General features: G+C 39.7%; 1 protein-coding gene across 2 annotated transcripts; it reads right to left on the reverse strand.

Annotated features, from left to right (window-relative positions):
- Nucleotides 1–365: 365 nt before the first annotated feature.
- dbndd1 (dysbindin domain containing 1) lies at nucleotides 366–17,692 on the reverse strand. 2 transcript variants are annotated; one of them, XM_051380549.1, is made up of 4 exons: nucleotides 17,488–17,692; nucleotides 14,268–14,417; nucleotides 9,334–9,471; nucleotides 366–1,891 (listed from the first exon to the last, which is right to left on the reverse strand). In XM_051380549.1, exons 1-4 carry the CDS (start codon nucleotides 17,516–17,518, stop codon nucleotides 1,743–1,745), a joined length of 468 nt encoding a protein of 155 aa, XP_051236509.1. In that variant the 5' UTR covers nucleotides 17,519–17,692; the 3' UTR covers nucleotides 366–1,742. The 2 variants fall into 2 exon arrangements, with proteins under 2 accessions (XP_051236509.1, XP_051236510.1); XM_051380550.1 differs by lacking the exon at nucleotides 366–1,891 and adding an exon at nucleotides 6,337–6,744.
- Nucleotides 17,693–17,704: the final 12 nt, after the last annotated feature.

Raw genomic sequence — 17,704 nt, forward strand, 5'->3', positions numbered from 1 at the left:
TCATGTCAAATAACACATTCAAAAAGCCATAATTGTAGCTGAAGTATCTGAAGGACATTTCATATACTAGTCAGAGGTTGAGCTTTCCTTTCAGAAATGCACACTTTTTTTAGCCCTAGTTTTCAGTGATAACAGTAGGTACAGTGGACACAAAATAAATTCTCAACCCACTATCACTCTGCTGCTGTAAAGTCATTTCATCAGCTTGTCCCCCCCTATTCAGCCAAATATAAGGAAGACCATAGATTTGTATACAATGGTGTAAATATATAGCATCACACTTAAAACGTTTGCTCGCTCGCCACATCGAACAGATTTAGGCTGTTTTTCTGAAGTGGAGTTAATAAATGACACAAACACACTGCTTTTTTCAAGACTTTTATTTATTCTTCTATTATCCCAGTGTCACTTTTGATCCATGATGTCACAGCACTCAGAATTATTGGCACTCCTGGTACAGACAAGCCAAACATGAGATAAATAAATCAAGTAATCTGCCATAACCTTTGTGTAGAAAGATGTGAAATATTGCATCTTCAGTTAAATTCATCTTTTAAAAGATGATTATAAAATTGTTGGCACTTTGTTGTATTTTTGGCATTCATGCAAAGCTTATTGAAGTCCACCTGACTGTGGTGCAATTCTCCGTTCATTGCTAACTGCTTCAAGTATTCCCCATCAAGTAGGCTAATGCATCTCTGTTAATGGAATCTGACAACCAATTTTAAAGAACCAACTCGAATTACCTTAGCAGCAGCGATTCTGGCAGCCATCATTAAAAAAAAAAGATAATTGTAAAACATTTATTGAAACAAATCTTTAACAAAAGTATTAACTTAAGGAAAAGTTTTTCGCATGTAGCTCGCTACTTGGTTTGTTTATCTTTCATGTCATCTGCACCAAATGCCAATAATTCGGGGGGAGGGGGGTAAATACAGTTCAGTGAGAGAAGTGCAAAAATTTTCATTTTCAGGCAATTATAATAACAACACACATTCTTCATTAAGATGGAGAAGGTGTGATGGATATAAAGAGTGTGGCCTTACTTTCGTCCACTTTCACTGATTAAGTTGCCTTAATTGCAGGCAACAGAAAAAAAAAACCCTGTCACATTTTCAAGCCAACACATTAAGCCTCAGCGTAATATATTTTATTTTGAACAGCTCTATGAACAGAATTATGTTTCAAATAACATCCTTGTAATTCAATGTGAATCCCAGTGTCTGGACTTCACACGGAAGGTCTGGCCACACGCTGTGGACACAATTTAGGAACGAATCTCGCTGTCCAGGATGTTCCCCGCCCTGAGAGGCTGTAAGGATGGAGGTGCTGTTATTATTCTGATGACCTCATACCCTGTCTGTCATTCAAAAACAAAGCCTAAAATCATCTGGCAGTCCAGAGTGCATAAAAGAACCTCTTGCAGGAAAAACACAATGATTGTGTGCGTTTGTGTGTGTGTGTGAGAGAGAGAGAGAGAGAGAGAGAGAGAGAGAGAGGAGAGGGAAAGAGAAGGAGAGTGTGTGTATTGCACATCTCCAAATCTTTAGTTAGAGCACAGAGCATGTTGTCCAGAGTTCAACCTGAACTCGTCTGTTCAGCACCATGAAACCGTATGTGAGTGCACAGTGGCAGATGGGGGGGCCTCTTGGTCCTCGTTGTGTTCCCGCTCTGGCTCTGTCTGTCTGCCTCTGGGTTTTCTCTCTCTCTGCGGTCTGGCTGTTTCACATCAGACATCATGGCTACTTCGGTCTCTCCAGCTTCATTAAAGGCTCCGGGGTGTCCGAGTCACTGTGGTGCTTTCTCTCTCGTGGGGGCTCAACTTTGCTGCAGCGTGTCCACGAGGGAGAGCGCATGTACCCACCTCTGGGCAGCACAGGCTGGTGGGAACCTGAGAATCAAACACAAAATGACTTGTTACCAACAGGAATCCAGTTGGCAGGAAGAACTCCAGTGTGGATCAAGAGGACCCAGATCGTCCACAGATTAAAGGGGACCAAGAGGACCCAGATCCTCCACAGATTAAAGAGGAACAAGAGGAACTCTGCAGCAGTCAGGAGGAAGAGCAGCTTGAACTGTAGCTGGAGACTTAAACCTTTATGTTGATTCCTCCTAATGAGGGAAGTGACCACATTGAACCAGAACCAGAACCAGAGAGTGACCACCAGCTCCTCTATAACAACCCTCATGTAGCTGAGAGCCGAGATCAGAAAGAGGGCATGCATGAGGACTCAGGATCAACTGGAAATGTAGAGAAAAAAACAGAAAATACATCAGAAAAGCAAAAGTCACAATAACAAAGTATCCAACCGTAACTTTCAACGTAATACTAGCACAGGTAAAAGGCTTATACAATGTGACACCTGTGGGAAATATTTTAAGTACAAGTCAGAATTGATTTTACACCAGAGAACCCACACAGGTGAGAAGCCATATTCATGTAAAACATGTGGGAAAAGTTTCAGACGTAACTTGAAACAACACATTTAATGTTTAGCTCAGACTGATGTGTTTTTAGTGTTTTACTATTTGATGTTGTTTTGCTGTTTTTATGTTTTTATGTAAAGTGTCTTTGAGTATCTAGAAAAGTGCTTTACAAATAAAATGTATTATTATTATTATTATTATCATTATTATCATTATTATCATTATTATTAATAAATACAGATGTATATGGGAAACATGACACAAGGAAATCGCTCTACACACCTGTCATGTTTTGCCCAACTTAAGCTTGAAAATACAATTGTCTTATTGTTTACTGACATCTATACATACTTCTACACCTGCTTTAAGCATTTTTCTTGAGCTGTTCTGTTGAAATGCAACAGAGGCCTTACAAGATACAGTTACAGCCATTAAAATACTTTGGTATGGCTGCACACTCAGATACATACCAGCCATTTCTAGACAGGTCACAGATTGTTGGTCATTCAAGATTACTGGAAGCACACAGATTACATTTTTAGGTATTCTTATAGAATGTAAAAAATAGACAAGATAGGGTAAGAGACTGTTATCTGCCATTTTTAGCTGCTTTCTTTTTGTATAAACTAGTAAATATATAAATACCATAAATAATCTGCAACTCACAATAGCCTGGCCATTTTATACCAACTTTTTAAATATTTTTATATTAGGCATGCAAAGATTGTTTTCCAATTCCACTTTACACCACTTGGTGGAGATATCCAGCCTACCATAAGGACAACAAAAGCAGCACAGTAAATGACACTCACACTGCCCATATCAGTCTAATGTTAGGTCCCTTAAGTGAAGGTCATACTCAGAACCTGGTTTATATATCTCCCTAAAGCCACATCCATACCCTCACACACATTAGAGACTGAGAGACAGAGAGAGAGAAACAGGGGGAGGCGGAAAAGACATATTGATCTCAGAAGATTGATGGCGTCTCCACTGGATTTTAATGAGAAGGACAACAACCTCCTCAGCAGGATGAAGGAGTGTGCTGCAGGAAGCCTCATGAACACCTGCTGATGACTGCCTGTTGTGTTTAGGCAGTTATATAAGTATGTGTCTGCCATGTGCACACACTGTTTAATGTGTGAGGGTGTGTGAGGCGTGTCATTTTCCCAGTCCTTGTGTGTATTATTCAGATTTCTGTTGTTGTTGTTCCTGTTTTTGTCCTCTCTAATTAAAAGACAGAAAGGAAAACAACTGAAGAACACACAGAGAGGAATGTTTGGACAGCTGAGAGGTAAAATGATCACATACCTCCCTACAACATACATAGCTGTTCCACTTTTTCTCACTCTTGCTCTCTTAATGTCACACTCATAGAGCAGCCTGAGCTATGGGACAATGTACTGTATTCCTTCTGTGCTGCTGGCTTGCAGCCATTCTTCAGTCAGCATGTTGCTGCACTTTCTCTCTCCAACGGAAAACCTGTGAACGCACAGGGAAAACAACTTCTGCAGCTCACCAAATTTGTGTATGTATGTGTTTGTACATGAACACATGTGCACAACTTGTGACAATGCCCATCCCATGACACCCAACAACTAATCCCTGCACTGCCCAATCAGTGTGTGTGACCTGGGAAAGTATTTTGCTGATAAAAAGATAATAATCTTTATTGCCTTTAAAAGCCAGGAGTGACCCCAAAGGCAGTGAGTTGAACTGGAGTCTGACCTTTTACATTCAAAGGAGCTTCTACAGAGGGTCTATAAAATGTGCTCTCATGCTTCTAAAGGATAAATCGCCACTGAATGACACAAGACAAAAAGCTGCTGCTGCACTGCTTCTCTATGGGCTGAAACTTTACAACATGCTTCACTTCTGCAAGCAGTGACATCACTGCAGGTGTTTTATATCTGATTGCAGATTGTAAAGAAAAATACTAACTTTTGGAAAAAACAATTCAACAGGCTGCATCTTAATTACTGATATATTTTTGCTTGTGTCCATTATAGAGTTGTGTTTCCAGTGAGATCTTTTTGTCCTCTACTGCACCCTTCATAGACTGTCAGAGATGTATTTGAGAATGATACACGATGTGCTGTGTAGTAAACAAACTATGATTGATCGAGGAATTTCTGTTTCTGTTCCCTATTTTCTGCATCACTTCACCCCTTTACAAGTCTACCGAAGAAGTACCCGGCCAAATCCTTAAATCAAATACCAGCTCTAAAACACAACTCATATGACATGACTGTAAAAAAATAAATAAAAATCAACCAGACAGAAACACAATAGGTTATAGTCTGCAAATGACAAAGAACAGGAGGCCAAAGCTATGCCTGTGGTAGTTTTCCATAGATGTAGGTAAACTTTATGGTTCATCAAGCTCATTTGAGAGAAAAACAAAAAGTAAACCTACTGGACAAAGTCAACCTTTTCTGTTTCTGTGCCTCTGGGGCTGCCCTAGAAAGAGACGTTAGATGAAACAGTAATTACTGCATGTTCCTGGCTCTCTGGATTCTAGCTATGAAGTACAACTGATCACTAGTTTTGAATGAACTTCCATGTAGCTCAAAGTGAAAGAGAGGAACATGGGAATGGATAATTGGAAAATTGGAAAAAGAAAGACAGCAGTGTAAACAAAACAAACAACACATGAGCATCTATAAATAATGCGCTAGTGTAGTTACTCAGATTATGATAACTGTTTAAATGGCTTTCAAGGTCTGCTTGTTTCCAGCAGAAAACAGTGAATTATTCAGGAGCCTACATTTAGCATGAACCCACTCACCCATCTTCACCCTCTCCTCTCATCTCTTCTCCTCTCCTTTAACCTCTCCCTCAACTCCTACATGCCCACCACACACTCAGCAGATTCCCATAGAGTCTAATGCCCACACAGCACAGCTCAATACCACCAGATTTGCAATGCAAACTTTGACACAAACTAATCCAATTACAATCCTTCTTTGTTTCTCCCCCACCCTGTTCTCACTGATGACTTTATGGATGAATACTACCATTGGTAGTATGGAATAAACCTAATTGCATTCCATTATACTGCCTTTGTCACAATTCTGTTTGCCATATCTTACTATTACAGTTTTAGCAGGGTTGTTCAAGACTTATCAAAAACTGTCTTGCATGAAATTACATGGCTGAGTAATGAGGGAGGTTTTAGGGAATCCAGACGAAACAGGACAGCTGGTCCAGCTGCAGATTCGTGCAGTAAGTCACTGTTTGGATTAATCCTTTCCCACACACACAAAACCTTCACCATTGTCTGCAGCACAACATATGTATGCGACAATAGAATATCTTTGTTCATGTGTCAAATACAGAATTGCTCTCTTATATTATTTAATATACTGTTGCATAATGAATAAAAATGACAGTGATTGAGTGATTTTTCAAGCGACAAAATGGTCAGATGTGGCAGGGCAACTACTCTGTATGGTGGAAAACAAATGAGCAAATCAGGCATTAGCATCCTCTTGTAAATCCTGCACGATATATCAGATTTTTTGTTTTATATATATATATATATATAAAACGATTAAATTGTAAATATATATATATATATTTACAAATGATTATGTCATGATCATTTGCCTGCAGACTCTCAAAATAATCTAGAGCAGTCTTAGTAGCTGCATCTATCAGGGATGGTGATCCCTCCTCTGTACAAGCCAAATCTGTGGCAGACATGTGAGAGAGATTGGGAATGAAGGATGAAGACAAGGTAAGAGACGGGAGGTTAAGGAAAGTAGGACTGTGTCTGAGACAAAAACAGCTCACAGGTAGAGGAAGCAAGACATTTTTGGAAGCAAGTTAAAGAAAAGCACTGCACAAAATGATACATCTTGTGTTGAAAGCTTAAAGACTTTCAACAAGGGAGAGATGTTTTCTGCATTTTCAGATGGCCGATTTATTTTTATTCATGACTGATGCAGATAAAAATACAAGGGTGAATGACACACAGTGCTAATTGTGAGGTTGTCGCCTGCATTAATTAACAGTGAAAACAGAACAATCATCTGAGTATGCAAATATTGAATTACAGTTGGGATTTTGTTTTTCCTCACAAATCTGAGGCTGTGTAAATCAAAACATTTTACATCATAACAGGTATACAGCTGTACATCTCCTGACAGCAGGACTTCATCTTGTATAGCTGAAAGCAGAGCAGCGGATGTGATGTCTTGGACTAGAGGCCTCTTGGCTGTTGCATCTCCTGCACCTGGCTACTGACAAGCAGCTGTGGCCTGTGGCTAACAAGAGGCTGAAGAAGCTTGGTATGGTGGTGTTTGGAGAGGAAAGCTGAAAAGGGTGGACAAGCTAAAACTGTTTAGTCTACTTGGCTGTGGGAACATGTGTTAAAGGGAGGTTCATATATATGTCATACATTAGTATAAAGAACAGACTTCTTGTTGTTCGAGGCTTAAGTTTGGCTCCAAAGATGAGATAAGTGCATTCAATTAGTTACAAATTTGCATTTGTGAAGCTGTGAAATATTCTCATTAATCAAACTAAACTGAAGTCAATCAAATACTAGTGATATTTAATCATGCATCAAATTTAAATTACTGTTGGATTAATTGTGTCATCCCATTGTTTATAAAGTCATCAATTCATAAATGAAATTATGTTATGAAACCCTGGATGTTACTTTTTAAGACACATAAAAATGGCTATGTTCCTTTAAGACACTGTGTACCCTAGACAACCACCTGCAAGGGTTTCATTTAAGACATTAAAATCTCAAGTTAACAAACTTCAGTGCTGCAGAGTCACACTTTATTTTGTTTTACATGCATTTAAAATAATTTAGAATCTATATTTTAATAGCAATGTATCAAATGTCAATGTGAAAACAATGTGAAAGGGGTTGTTTGTTTATTGCAGGTTTAAGAAAATCTGTTGCTTTGATCTTTTGTAGTTGAGTATATTAACTCCATAATCTTGGAAAACACCCCTCATCTTACACTACAGTTGTTGTAACACTAACAGCAACAAGGAATAAAATGGTTGAGCTGTAATTAAATCACAATATATATATATAATAAACTGGAATACAGTTTTAGTAAAACATTTTACTTGAGCACAGAGGACTCTACACTCAATGATGCACAAGGTTTTACTAAGAAACAAATAAAATTGCTCTTTCTAGCACATAAGATGCGCCTCTGCACTAAGCGCTATATAACATCCTTAATTTAAATAATTGACTGTGGCGCTGCATACAGCAGCATATAGCACAGATGGCCCACTGGGGACCATAACTCAAACTTAACAAGCTGTGCCATGATATGGAAGATTAGTTATAAACAGCAAAGAGAAGGAAGCGAGAGAACAATGTTGTTAAAGAGGGAGGAGATGCTATAACAAGAAATCTATGAGAAACTAAGAGTGATAGCAACATTCAGAGAAAATATGAGGGAAACCCTGATTTATAAAGTTGTAAGATGACTCAACTAGAGTGAGAAGTATGTCTGAATCTATGTTGTCCATCTGTTTTGTGTTCCAGTGGATTCAAACAGCGGAATCAAACAATCCAGAGTTAAGATCTCTGCAGGCACATGTGCTCCACCTCCACCATTTGGTTCTCTCCATGTGACCATCAAGACCATGTCACCAGAATGATGAATATCTGTTTTGATCCAAACGAACTGGCTACACCCATACTTGAGGACAGTATCACAATTGAAAGTCTGACATTTTTACACACATCAAATGTGATGTATTGAACTTCTTGACTAGCACAATACATGTACAGAATATACAATACTTAAGAAGTAAGACATTGTCTAAACTGTGTCAGTGGCCCTTTGAATCTTGAGCTGGCATGAAATCTTGTGTGCATGCTGAGAGGCAGGCGTGTCGGAGGAAGAGAGAGTTCACTGTCCGCATGCAGGCTGAGGCTCACGGGTCATAAATAAAACATGGGAAAGATTTTGTGCTTCCTTTTGCAAAGCGGGAGAAAGATGTGCTAGTCTTTATCCTGTACCTGCTGCTGTGACACACGTGCAGGGTGAACTCTCTCTCCTCTTTAATATGCATATGTGCATGAGGCCCATCTACTGAATTTGATTAATATGGCTCATATATGACAGGTGTGATGTAGTCCCAGCTCAAAACAACATTGTTTCCATTCCTGCTTTCTAGAAGTACAGAATCTAATTGTGATTCTTAGTGTTATTACTTCATAGAATCTGATTTATATTGTTTCTCGTAAGAATCAAACAGTGCGAAACTATATGAAAAGCTTAGCGTAAGGGCAGTTTATCCATGACACTGTGAAATATGTTTTTGATGAGTCCCTGAAGGAGTCACATGACATTTCAAATCATTATGGCTCAGCAGGCCTTTTTAGGACCCTGCTGGGCCGTAATGATACAAAACTCTCAACTCTACAAGATATGAATTTTCTGAGGTAAAGGACTGCAGGGAGGAAAATTCATTTGGGAAATGCTTCCCTCAACAATCAAACTGTACTGTATGTCTAACACAGTGACCCAACTAAGCTTTAATGAAGCTACAGAGCAAAGGGTGCAAAGAAAATATCTTGCAAGTACAGAAAGTTCTTTCTAATAATTTGTGTTAACACTTGCAATTAACATCTGTACATAGGGCATAGGTCAGCAGCTCTGTCTGCACACCTCAACAACACACTTAAAATGTTTAGTGCATGTGGTCTACGCGTACCAGTATACACATTGTTTACATCTTTGTGACTTATAGCTTGAACTTGCAGTCTTGGTCCAAATTCAGTGAGGATGTGCTGTGAGGATAATCTATTTTCTGCACAAACCTTGAGTTAATCTATGTATTGTTTTTACAATGAAAGATGTTCCCCTTCCCTTTATTTTAATGTAAAAACATATGCATTTAAATTTCAAGTGACATTACCTGCTGGGGACTCGTTGTGGTTCTCCTCATCAGAGTCAGCAAAAACCTCAGCCAGTTCCTGGTCAGACATATCAGTCAGCTCAGTCAGATCCAGGAGGTCAAAGTGCACCTCCAAGGAAGACACACTACTCAGGGGTTCTACAAGGCAGAGAAAGAACAGGGAGATTAAAGTGATACACTCATTTTTGCTGACAGTGCAGAAGAAAAGTGGTTCTTTAAAGAGAAGTTGGGGAAATGGACCTGCAAATATTCGTAACACAGAACTCCACAGCCCATCATGTACAGTAATGCCCCTCTTGAATCTCTATTGTTCTCATAATCAGATCAATAGCTGGCTCTTGCAGTACTATTGTAAAATCGATTTCAACAAAGAACATTTTTACTATTTAATCCACTTTTGATATATATCTGTATATCTCTTGTAAAGTTAAAGGCTCTCTACTTCAGAAATATTTCAGACACAGTAGTTTTCTTTAATCTGCTTCTGTGCTCGCCACTGTAGTCAGTGACTGTCTCTGTGTCAGCGTGACAGCTGTGTGTTAACACAAAGAGTGACTGAAGAATTGAAACAAGAGATAAGGTCAGCGGATATGAAAATAGCCACTTCTTTAACACATTCTCCATCTTTCTCCTGGGTGTGTTGCACCTGTTAATTTCTGCATGAGCCTCTGATTCCTCGGCAGGCAGGAGTCACTACTGCTGCACACGACAGGGTCACATTCACATGTGGTGTGCAACGATGTGCCAGGCTCAGCATTCCAATCAGGCTGCCCTTTTGAATTTTGAATATAGATAAAGTAAAATTTATTCAAAGACTCTGTAATACATACATAACGTTGACCAAAGGTCCAAGAACATCTGCTTGTCATCAGCTTGTTGTCAGCATCACCCAGAGCTATGACCCAGTTCTGTGTAACAAAGCTGAACTAATCTACCATTATAGTGAGAAAGATGTTTGGGGACTGCACTCAGGCAGATGGAGGTGTGTTTGTATTGCCTTATGAATCAGTGGATGCCTGTCTGCCATGCAACGTCTGAATGAAACACTTCACTGGTTGTATGTGGCTGGGACTTTGTGGAGAAAACGATGGGTTACGTGACAGGTTGAACGCTGTTATTAACCCATAGTGTTTTCCTGCTGTTTTACAGGCTGTTGAAAACAATGCTTCAGGCTTAAGAAGCAGAACCCACTCTCCTGCTGCTCTTTGTCTGCTGCTACATTTAATTCCCTGCATCGTCCTCCTGATAGAACACATATTGATTTAAAGAAGACTGATCATCATGCTAAAACAGTGGCTGGTCCTTGTGCAATCTTTCAAATACATTAAAGACGCTCAACACCAGAAATGCCAGGAGACACGTGGAATAAAAAAGCAGTGACTATGGGAGAATAGAAATAAGACAACTGAGACATCTTTAATTAAAGACAATCAAAGACCTGCATCACTTGTCATCTATTTCACCCCAAACCTTCTGCTCTCCTCAAATTCGGTCCAGTTTTACTGTCGCGTTCATAACCAGGACTGGGTCACATGCTGACATGGCCCAGGTTGATATGACATGCATGAATATTAACAAAGCCCGTGACCATGTGGCCAGCATAAAAATGCTCCACAGGAAACAATATTAGCAATTTTAATGTCTACAAAAAGAGAGCAACGGAGACAGAGAATGACAATAAAGATAAGGGAAGACTAAGAGAAGAGAAAGATGCAAGAAAAAGAGGAATGAATTTGAATTGAAAATACCATTACATCATTGAATCTCACATTAAACATCACACTTTGATGTTTGACATCTGAGGACATATTAAAAGCAAATCAATAATGATGTAATGTAAAAGAATATTTTATCCATTTGAACGCTCTAGAGCTACATGTCACTTTATTAAAGGGTTATGCTGAGCAGTTTCAATTATCACACCATTAACCACTGCACCGCAAATAATTAAAGCAGCAGCAATGGAAGCAGTCAGCAGTCAACAGTCAGACGATTTCACAACCAAGCATTTTTTCTTTGTCTGCGGTCTGATAGTGGTTGGTTATATTCAGTGGAGAAACACCATAATATGCAATAATTGGCTGAGAAGAACCATACGGAACTACTCTTTCTTTTTAATTTAATATTCCTCAACACTTCAGGTTGCTTCTTGACTGTGTTTGTGAATAGATTTAACTTTTCCCTCAGGCTGGAAGATGCCTGCTTAGAGCTATCCGTCTTTTTGTCCCCCTTTTCAGGAAGAGCGAAGAAACTGGAGGCAGTGAAACAGCGAGGTTTGAAATTGCGGAGGAGGAAATGAGGAGAACAGAGGGAGAGTCAGGATGATGGGAGAAGAGAGAGAGATGAAGGTAAAAAGCTAGACGTAAAACAGGAAAAGGAGATGGTAAGAGAGAGGAAGTAGATAAAGAGGAATGAAGGCATTATGTAAAACAAAACACTCCCTGCATTATTTGCCATTACTTTCAATTGGTTACAAGGTTATTCCCATTCTGCTGTGCTTGTTTTTTTAAACCACCTCTCCCCCATCTCTTTTTCCCTCTCCCACACCCTTTCTCTTTGAATAATTGATCAGTACGTTTTCTCTCCGAGGCAGACACACTGACACAACTGCCTCCATCTCAAAAGCCAATCAGGGGAGCTCTGAGGCGGCAGTGGGGAGGACTGACAATAGAGAATTCACGCTGAGACAAAAAAAACGCCAACACTGAGGACTCTGTCTTACGCAAATGGATGATGTAAAAAAAAAACACTTCTTACAGCAAGCATACAGCCTGATGGCCCATAAAAAGTCAAATGTGTGCGTTCAGATCCATTTCTACTTCTTTTTGATGTATTTTTTATTTTTCCAGCAACCCCTTAATCTCACACTTTATTTTCATGACTCTGTAGCTAATGTGTGTAAAATAAAGGTTCCCTCAATTCACTGAAAAGTAATATGATTTTTTAAAAACCAAAATATCACACTAAGAAAAATTATTGTTTGCATGCTTTCAATTTGAGGTTCCGTATAAATGTTATTTTCCCCTTTCTTCTCTCTGCACGTAGAAAGGTAAAGATAAGCTTGAACTGAAGGAACAAAGAATAGGGAGGATGGGTGAGAGGGAGGAGTTCATATTTGGGAGAAGGGAAGAGGGAGCCGAGGGGATGCGCCTGCATGCTGGATCTGTGTAATCCCCTTCTCTCTCTATTGGCTCATCGGGGCTCTACAGTCATCAGTCCAGCCTGAGTAGCTTGTAATGATGTCTGGGCTCTGATGGAGTGAGGACTATTGAGAAAAGGCTACGGTATTGAAATAGTACTGAATAGTAATTGAAAAAGTATTTTCTCCTAACAATATATTCTGTTTTTTTTTCCTTACAGTGACTGAGCATACAAGCACTCGTCCATTTGACAGTTACAGGGTCCAGTTATTTTGTGTTGCAATGTTTGATAATCAACAGCTGACAGGTAAATGAGCTGTCATTTCTAACTTTGAGACTGCACACACAGCGAAGAGAAGACCAGCGTGTGCTTCAATGCAAGTCCATCAAAATTAAAACATGTCACACAGCTCTTCTCTGGTACATCATGCTTTATTTACCACCCTGATGAAGCCAAATTAGCTTTGCCAAATTATAATCTTTGATGAAAAAGGCATAATTGACTGGAAAAGAGCTGTGTGACATTATTTAACTTAGGCTGTGCTCAATGTTTTGAATCCTACATTCATCTGTTCTTCCCTTTGACTCCTGGTCTCTACTATTAGAGATCAACAATAACAGATAAACACTTTTTTTTTGCTCTCAGACTACTGAACAGCAGTCACCGTAAATTTTTAATTAATGCACACCACCCAACAATAACAGCAGGGAACTTAATATCCGCATTGCAGTTTTATATGGGTTTGTATGTAATTGTGGATCTACCTGCACTACATGTTTTTGTTTTACATTTAGTTGCCACAAAACAACTTGCTTTTTTCTGGGAAAAAGAAGAAGAAGAAGAAGAAGAAGAAGAAGAACATGAACAAGAAGATGGGAGTGATGGGCTGCCACATAGCGACGACCAGGAGCAGTTAAGGGTTAGGTGCCTTGCTCAAGGGCACATTGGCAGTACCCAGTAGGTGGAACTGGCAGAATGAATGTACCGTAATGAGATGTTTTCTGTGATCTGAAGAGCATTTTGTGTGAATATTTGAAGCAGCAGCGATCTTTCCTTTCTTTCCCTTTCCTTTACAGTATAGCCAGATACTTTTAGCTGACCTGCCAGGTGACACGGCTAGCTGGTGAGTCACAGTAAATCACAGAGACATAAACATTAGCCTCTGGATGAGCGGTCTCTCTGAAAAAGTGTTGACTTAGTGAAGCAGATAAAGGTTGCCTTGTCACTCATGTAGCCCCAGTAGCCCTTTGTGGTTCTGTGCCCTGGGCTCTGAATGAGGCACATACAGGGGAAGCCTCTGTATGGGACTGATGCACAATGAATCCTTTCAACCAAGGCTAAGCTGCAGTGGTCTTTGAGAATGTGGGACCAGAATACCTAAAATAGGCAGTGATCATTCAAGATCAGAGGGGATCAACCTAGACTCTCCTGGATAAGGATGTAGATAGTCCAGAATTGTTGATGTGAGAAATGTTGTGTGTGTAACTAATGCATTAGTGCTCCACAGGCCTTTGAGATTCATTATGTGTTACTATATTTTACTTTAGATGGATCTAGCGGTGACTGTCAATGATAAGACACTCTTTAACAGAAGCAGGATATCCTCTCTCTTACTCATTTAACATTCCTAATCTCCATCTCTGTTGGAGACACTTGCCATTGATCAGGTATCTCACTTGAGGCATTTTCCACCCATAATTACCCCGTAAGACCTCTTAACCAGCAATAAATATTCATCACTGTTTTATATTCTTAATATCACCCTCTCTTCACCCCTTTCCGCAGGTACTCACGTCTCTTCTCAGTGATGTGCAGCAGGCTAGCAGTGTGCCCAGACAGGCCACCCTCCTCCTCCTCCCCCCCTGCTGGGTGCTGGAACAACTCCTTGGAGAGGTCACATGAGCTGGAGGGCTTCAGCAGCTTCTGGATGTCTTTATTGGGCTCTATTGGCACACACAGACATAGAAACAGAGAGGGAGAGGGAGCAAAGAAAAAAAATAAAAAATAAGGGGGATTTTTAGATTTTTTATACTTTACTTACTGGAGATCTCAGATTGCACCCACTGCATCAAAAATTTGCTGTCAAAGACACATCTTGGAGTTGTAGAGGGGAAGAGATCACTTAAGAGATCCCAAGTACTTAAAGAAGTCAATGTTCGCTCCATTGTTTTTTCCAACTCAATTATCAAATATCTTAATTTAAAGATCTGAAAGTGCCTTTTATCAATCCTGTATCAATTTCTCTTTACATCTATGTGTGCATATGTGTAGACAGTGTTAAAGTTTAGTAAACATGCGATTCTTTGAAAGGAGAATGGTTAACTTGGCTGTGGGCAGACATCTAAATTCAACAGTCACATCATTGTTAGCCTCTCAGACATCCATTCAAAATAGAAAAACAAGTTCATACGGGCTATTAACAAAGTCTGAAAATAGAGGGTACTTAAAATAGCATACCTTCAAATGCAAGAGCATGCACAAACTCTGTTCACCTGTTCAACACAGCTGAAAACACAGTGGAGCGTGTGATGAGGCTGAGTGAGGTGAGGACACGACTACAGAAGTGCTATGCACTTAACTAACTGAAAGAATACAGAAAACCATAATTGTAACTTCAATTTCCGAACTGCAGGAGGTTGAAAGTTAACCTCTCACTACAAATCAAGCATGCTGGAAAAAATCATATAGCAGATTTATCAACAAAGTACATTTTACTATATCAAAACAATTGACATTTAAAGGGAAATTAAACAGAAGAAAGACTCATCTGCGTATATGGAGCAACATTTAGCAAAAATGACAGCAGTATGGCTTTTTATATGATAACGTGCAGAATGGATGGAAAGTCTGTGGGAGTACAGCAGCTTCCTGATGGGCCTGCCCAGATGGCTGATGCAGTATGTTCCTAGACAGTTGAATTTCAGATCGAAAAGTGTGTTGGAGTTAAGACAGAAAATGACGGATTCTGTTTTCACCCCGAGAAGCCAAGTGCCCACTGCTCTGCTATTGATTGTTTTCCCCAGCGAGGAGCCACACAAACTGTAGAAGACTATAGTCTTACCTCTGCTGTTATAATGAAATGTTTGTTCAATGTTTAGAGTAACTACCAGCAGCTTTGGTTTCCTTTACCATCACCTTCTTCAGCAAACACTACTGACCTTTGCTTTGAGCCAGTTTATTCAAGTTCCAATCTTATCCAAAACCCTAAAACCATCTTCTGTCACTGTTGTTTTAGACCAGAGATACACGTTCTGTCCAAGACAGAAATCCAGGATTAATATCTCAGGACCACCTGTGTAGCTACACTTGCTGTCCTAACTATACGGTATTCTCATGTTTTGTGCCCCAATGTTGTGGATTTTGGTAGAAGATGATCCGGCTCTCAGTCAGGATGTTAATCGGTGACAGAAAAACAGGAGCTCTCAAGAAAGTCACAGTTTTATCCGTGTGTAAAAGAGGACATGTTTACACAGATGGCCTGATCTAGCCACCACCTGCCAGACCGGCTGTGAAGAAACCAGAGTAAATAACAAGAATATAAGTTACTGCTGGTAAAAGGCAGTCAGCCATCAGAAATATGGTCTTTTCAGGCTGTGGCTGACCCTATCTCGAGCTGCCAACCGTGACTGTCTGTGAATCAGCTAACCCGAGGCAGACAGGCAGACAGATGGAGAGAGAACGAGAGAGGGAGGAGGAGAATGATATACTGTACGTTTGCCAAAAGTTGAATCAAACCCAGTGTCTTGGTTCAATAAATCAATTGTTGTTTGTAACACAGGCAGGAGGAGTTAACACCCAAACACCTTTTTCGCCAGGTCATTTTGCTTGCTGAGACTCTATATCTTCTGAACTTCATAGTAATGCTTTTTGATTTTACAATACACTCTGCAATGAGCAATTACTTTATAGTGTTTTAGTGCACTCTCTACCAATATTAATTCTAATCCTCACAAGCAGGGCTGGTAATGTATAATCACCTGCTAATTTCTTAATTCAGAGAGGCTATTGGTCCTGCCCTGTGAAACATCATAATAATGATGTTCCCTCTAATTCAGTCTCATCATAATGAACAAATAATACCATAATTTGTCATGGGCATTTAATTCCTGCCGTCAGCATGAACATGCAGTAGATACTGTATGTAAAAAAAACAAACATCTCTTGTCAAGAAAATACTATTACTCTGAGTACCTGCTGAAATGGCAACTGAAAATGGCTGCAGAGATATTGTTTTAGCCCAAGGTACAATAGAGTAATAAAGCACACTGCTTGAATGCACACTGTAGTTCAGAGGCAGCTGATGTAATATACTGACAAATAAACTACTTTTCTGCTGTTTTGCTTCACTTGAGATGCATATATTTTAAAATATTTTTAAAATCAAAGCTAATGTTATAAGCGCACCTACATGTGTATTCAATTAAGACTTGGATCTCCTAAAATACTTTACCTCAACTGTATATAAACACAGTTATATTATCAGCCCTTTGAATGTTTAGATACTACAGTGCAATAGTGGCACTGTACAATGCTACCACACAGTGCAGGCTTATCTGGGTGGCCTTTAAACAAAGGCCATATGCGTCCACTATTGTACTGTATTTCATTAGTCCAGCTTTTGTGTGGTTGACTTTGTGTGGATATAAAAAGACCTGAACTGCTCGGCAATACATTAAACATTAAACAGCTTGAATGTGGAATTGAACCCACCACAACTGGATCCTAGGTAAGGAAAATGATAAATGATAGGAGGTACCAGTGCAGTGCTATATTTAAACCAATCAGAGACTAACTCTTTACTAGACAATCAGAAAAATGTTCAGAAATATGAATCATTCCTACCATTTAGAAGGTGTCCATACAATTATAAACCCATTGAACATGCTGTTTTAACAAAGACACTTGCTATTCAAAGCACAAGTCATTCAAAAGACATAGACACTCTGCAACAACCATGCTTGTGTAATGTGACAAAAGGCAAAGAGAAAAGAAAGAATAGAAAATGGCTCTTACCTGGGCTCCCTGCCCCTCCCTGTGCCTCCATGCAGCTCAGCCGAGAGTGTCCTGCTGTTCACCACACCAGCATCGCAGACAAACGGAGGGAAGAAGGGAGAGGCAACGGGAGAGTGTGTCTGTGTGTGTGTGTCTGTGTGTGTGCACATGAGAGAGTAGGGCGGGATGGGCAGACACAGAGAGACCTCAGCTCTCCGAAGACTCTGCTCCTCCTTCT

The sequence above is a fragment of the Dicentrarchus labrax genome, unplaced genomic scaffold, assembly GCF_905237075.1.
Source record: "Dicentrarchus labrax unplaced genomic scaffold, dlabrax2021, whole genome shotgun sequence".
Classification (NCBI taxonomy): Eukaryota; Metazoa; Chordata; class Actinopteri; family Moronidae; genus Dicentrarchus; species Dicentrarchus labrax.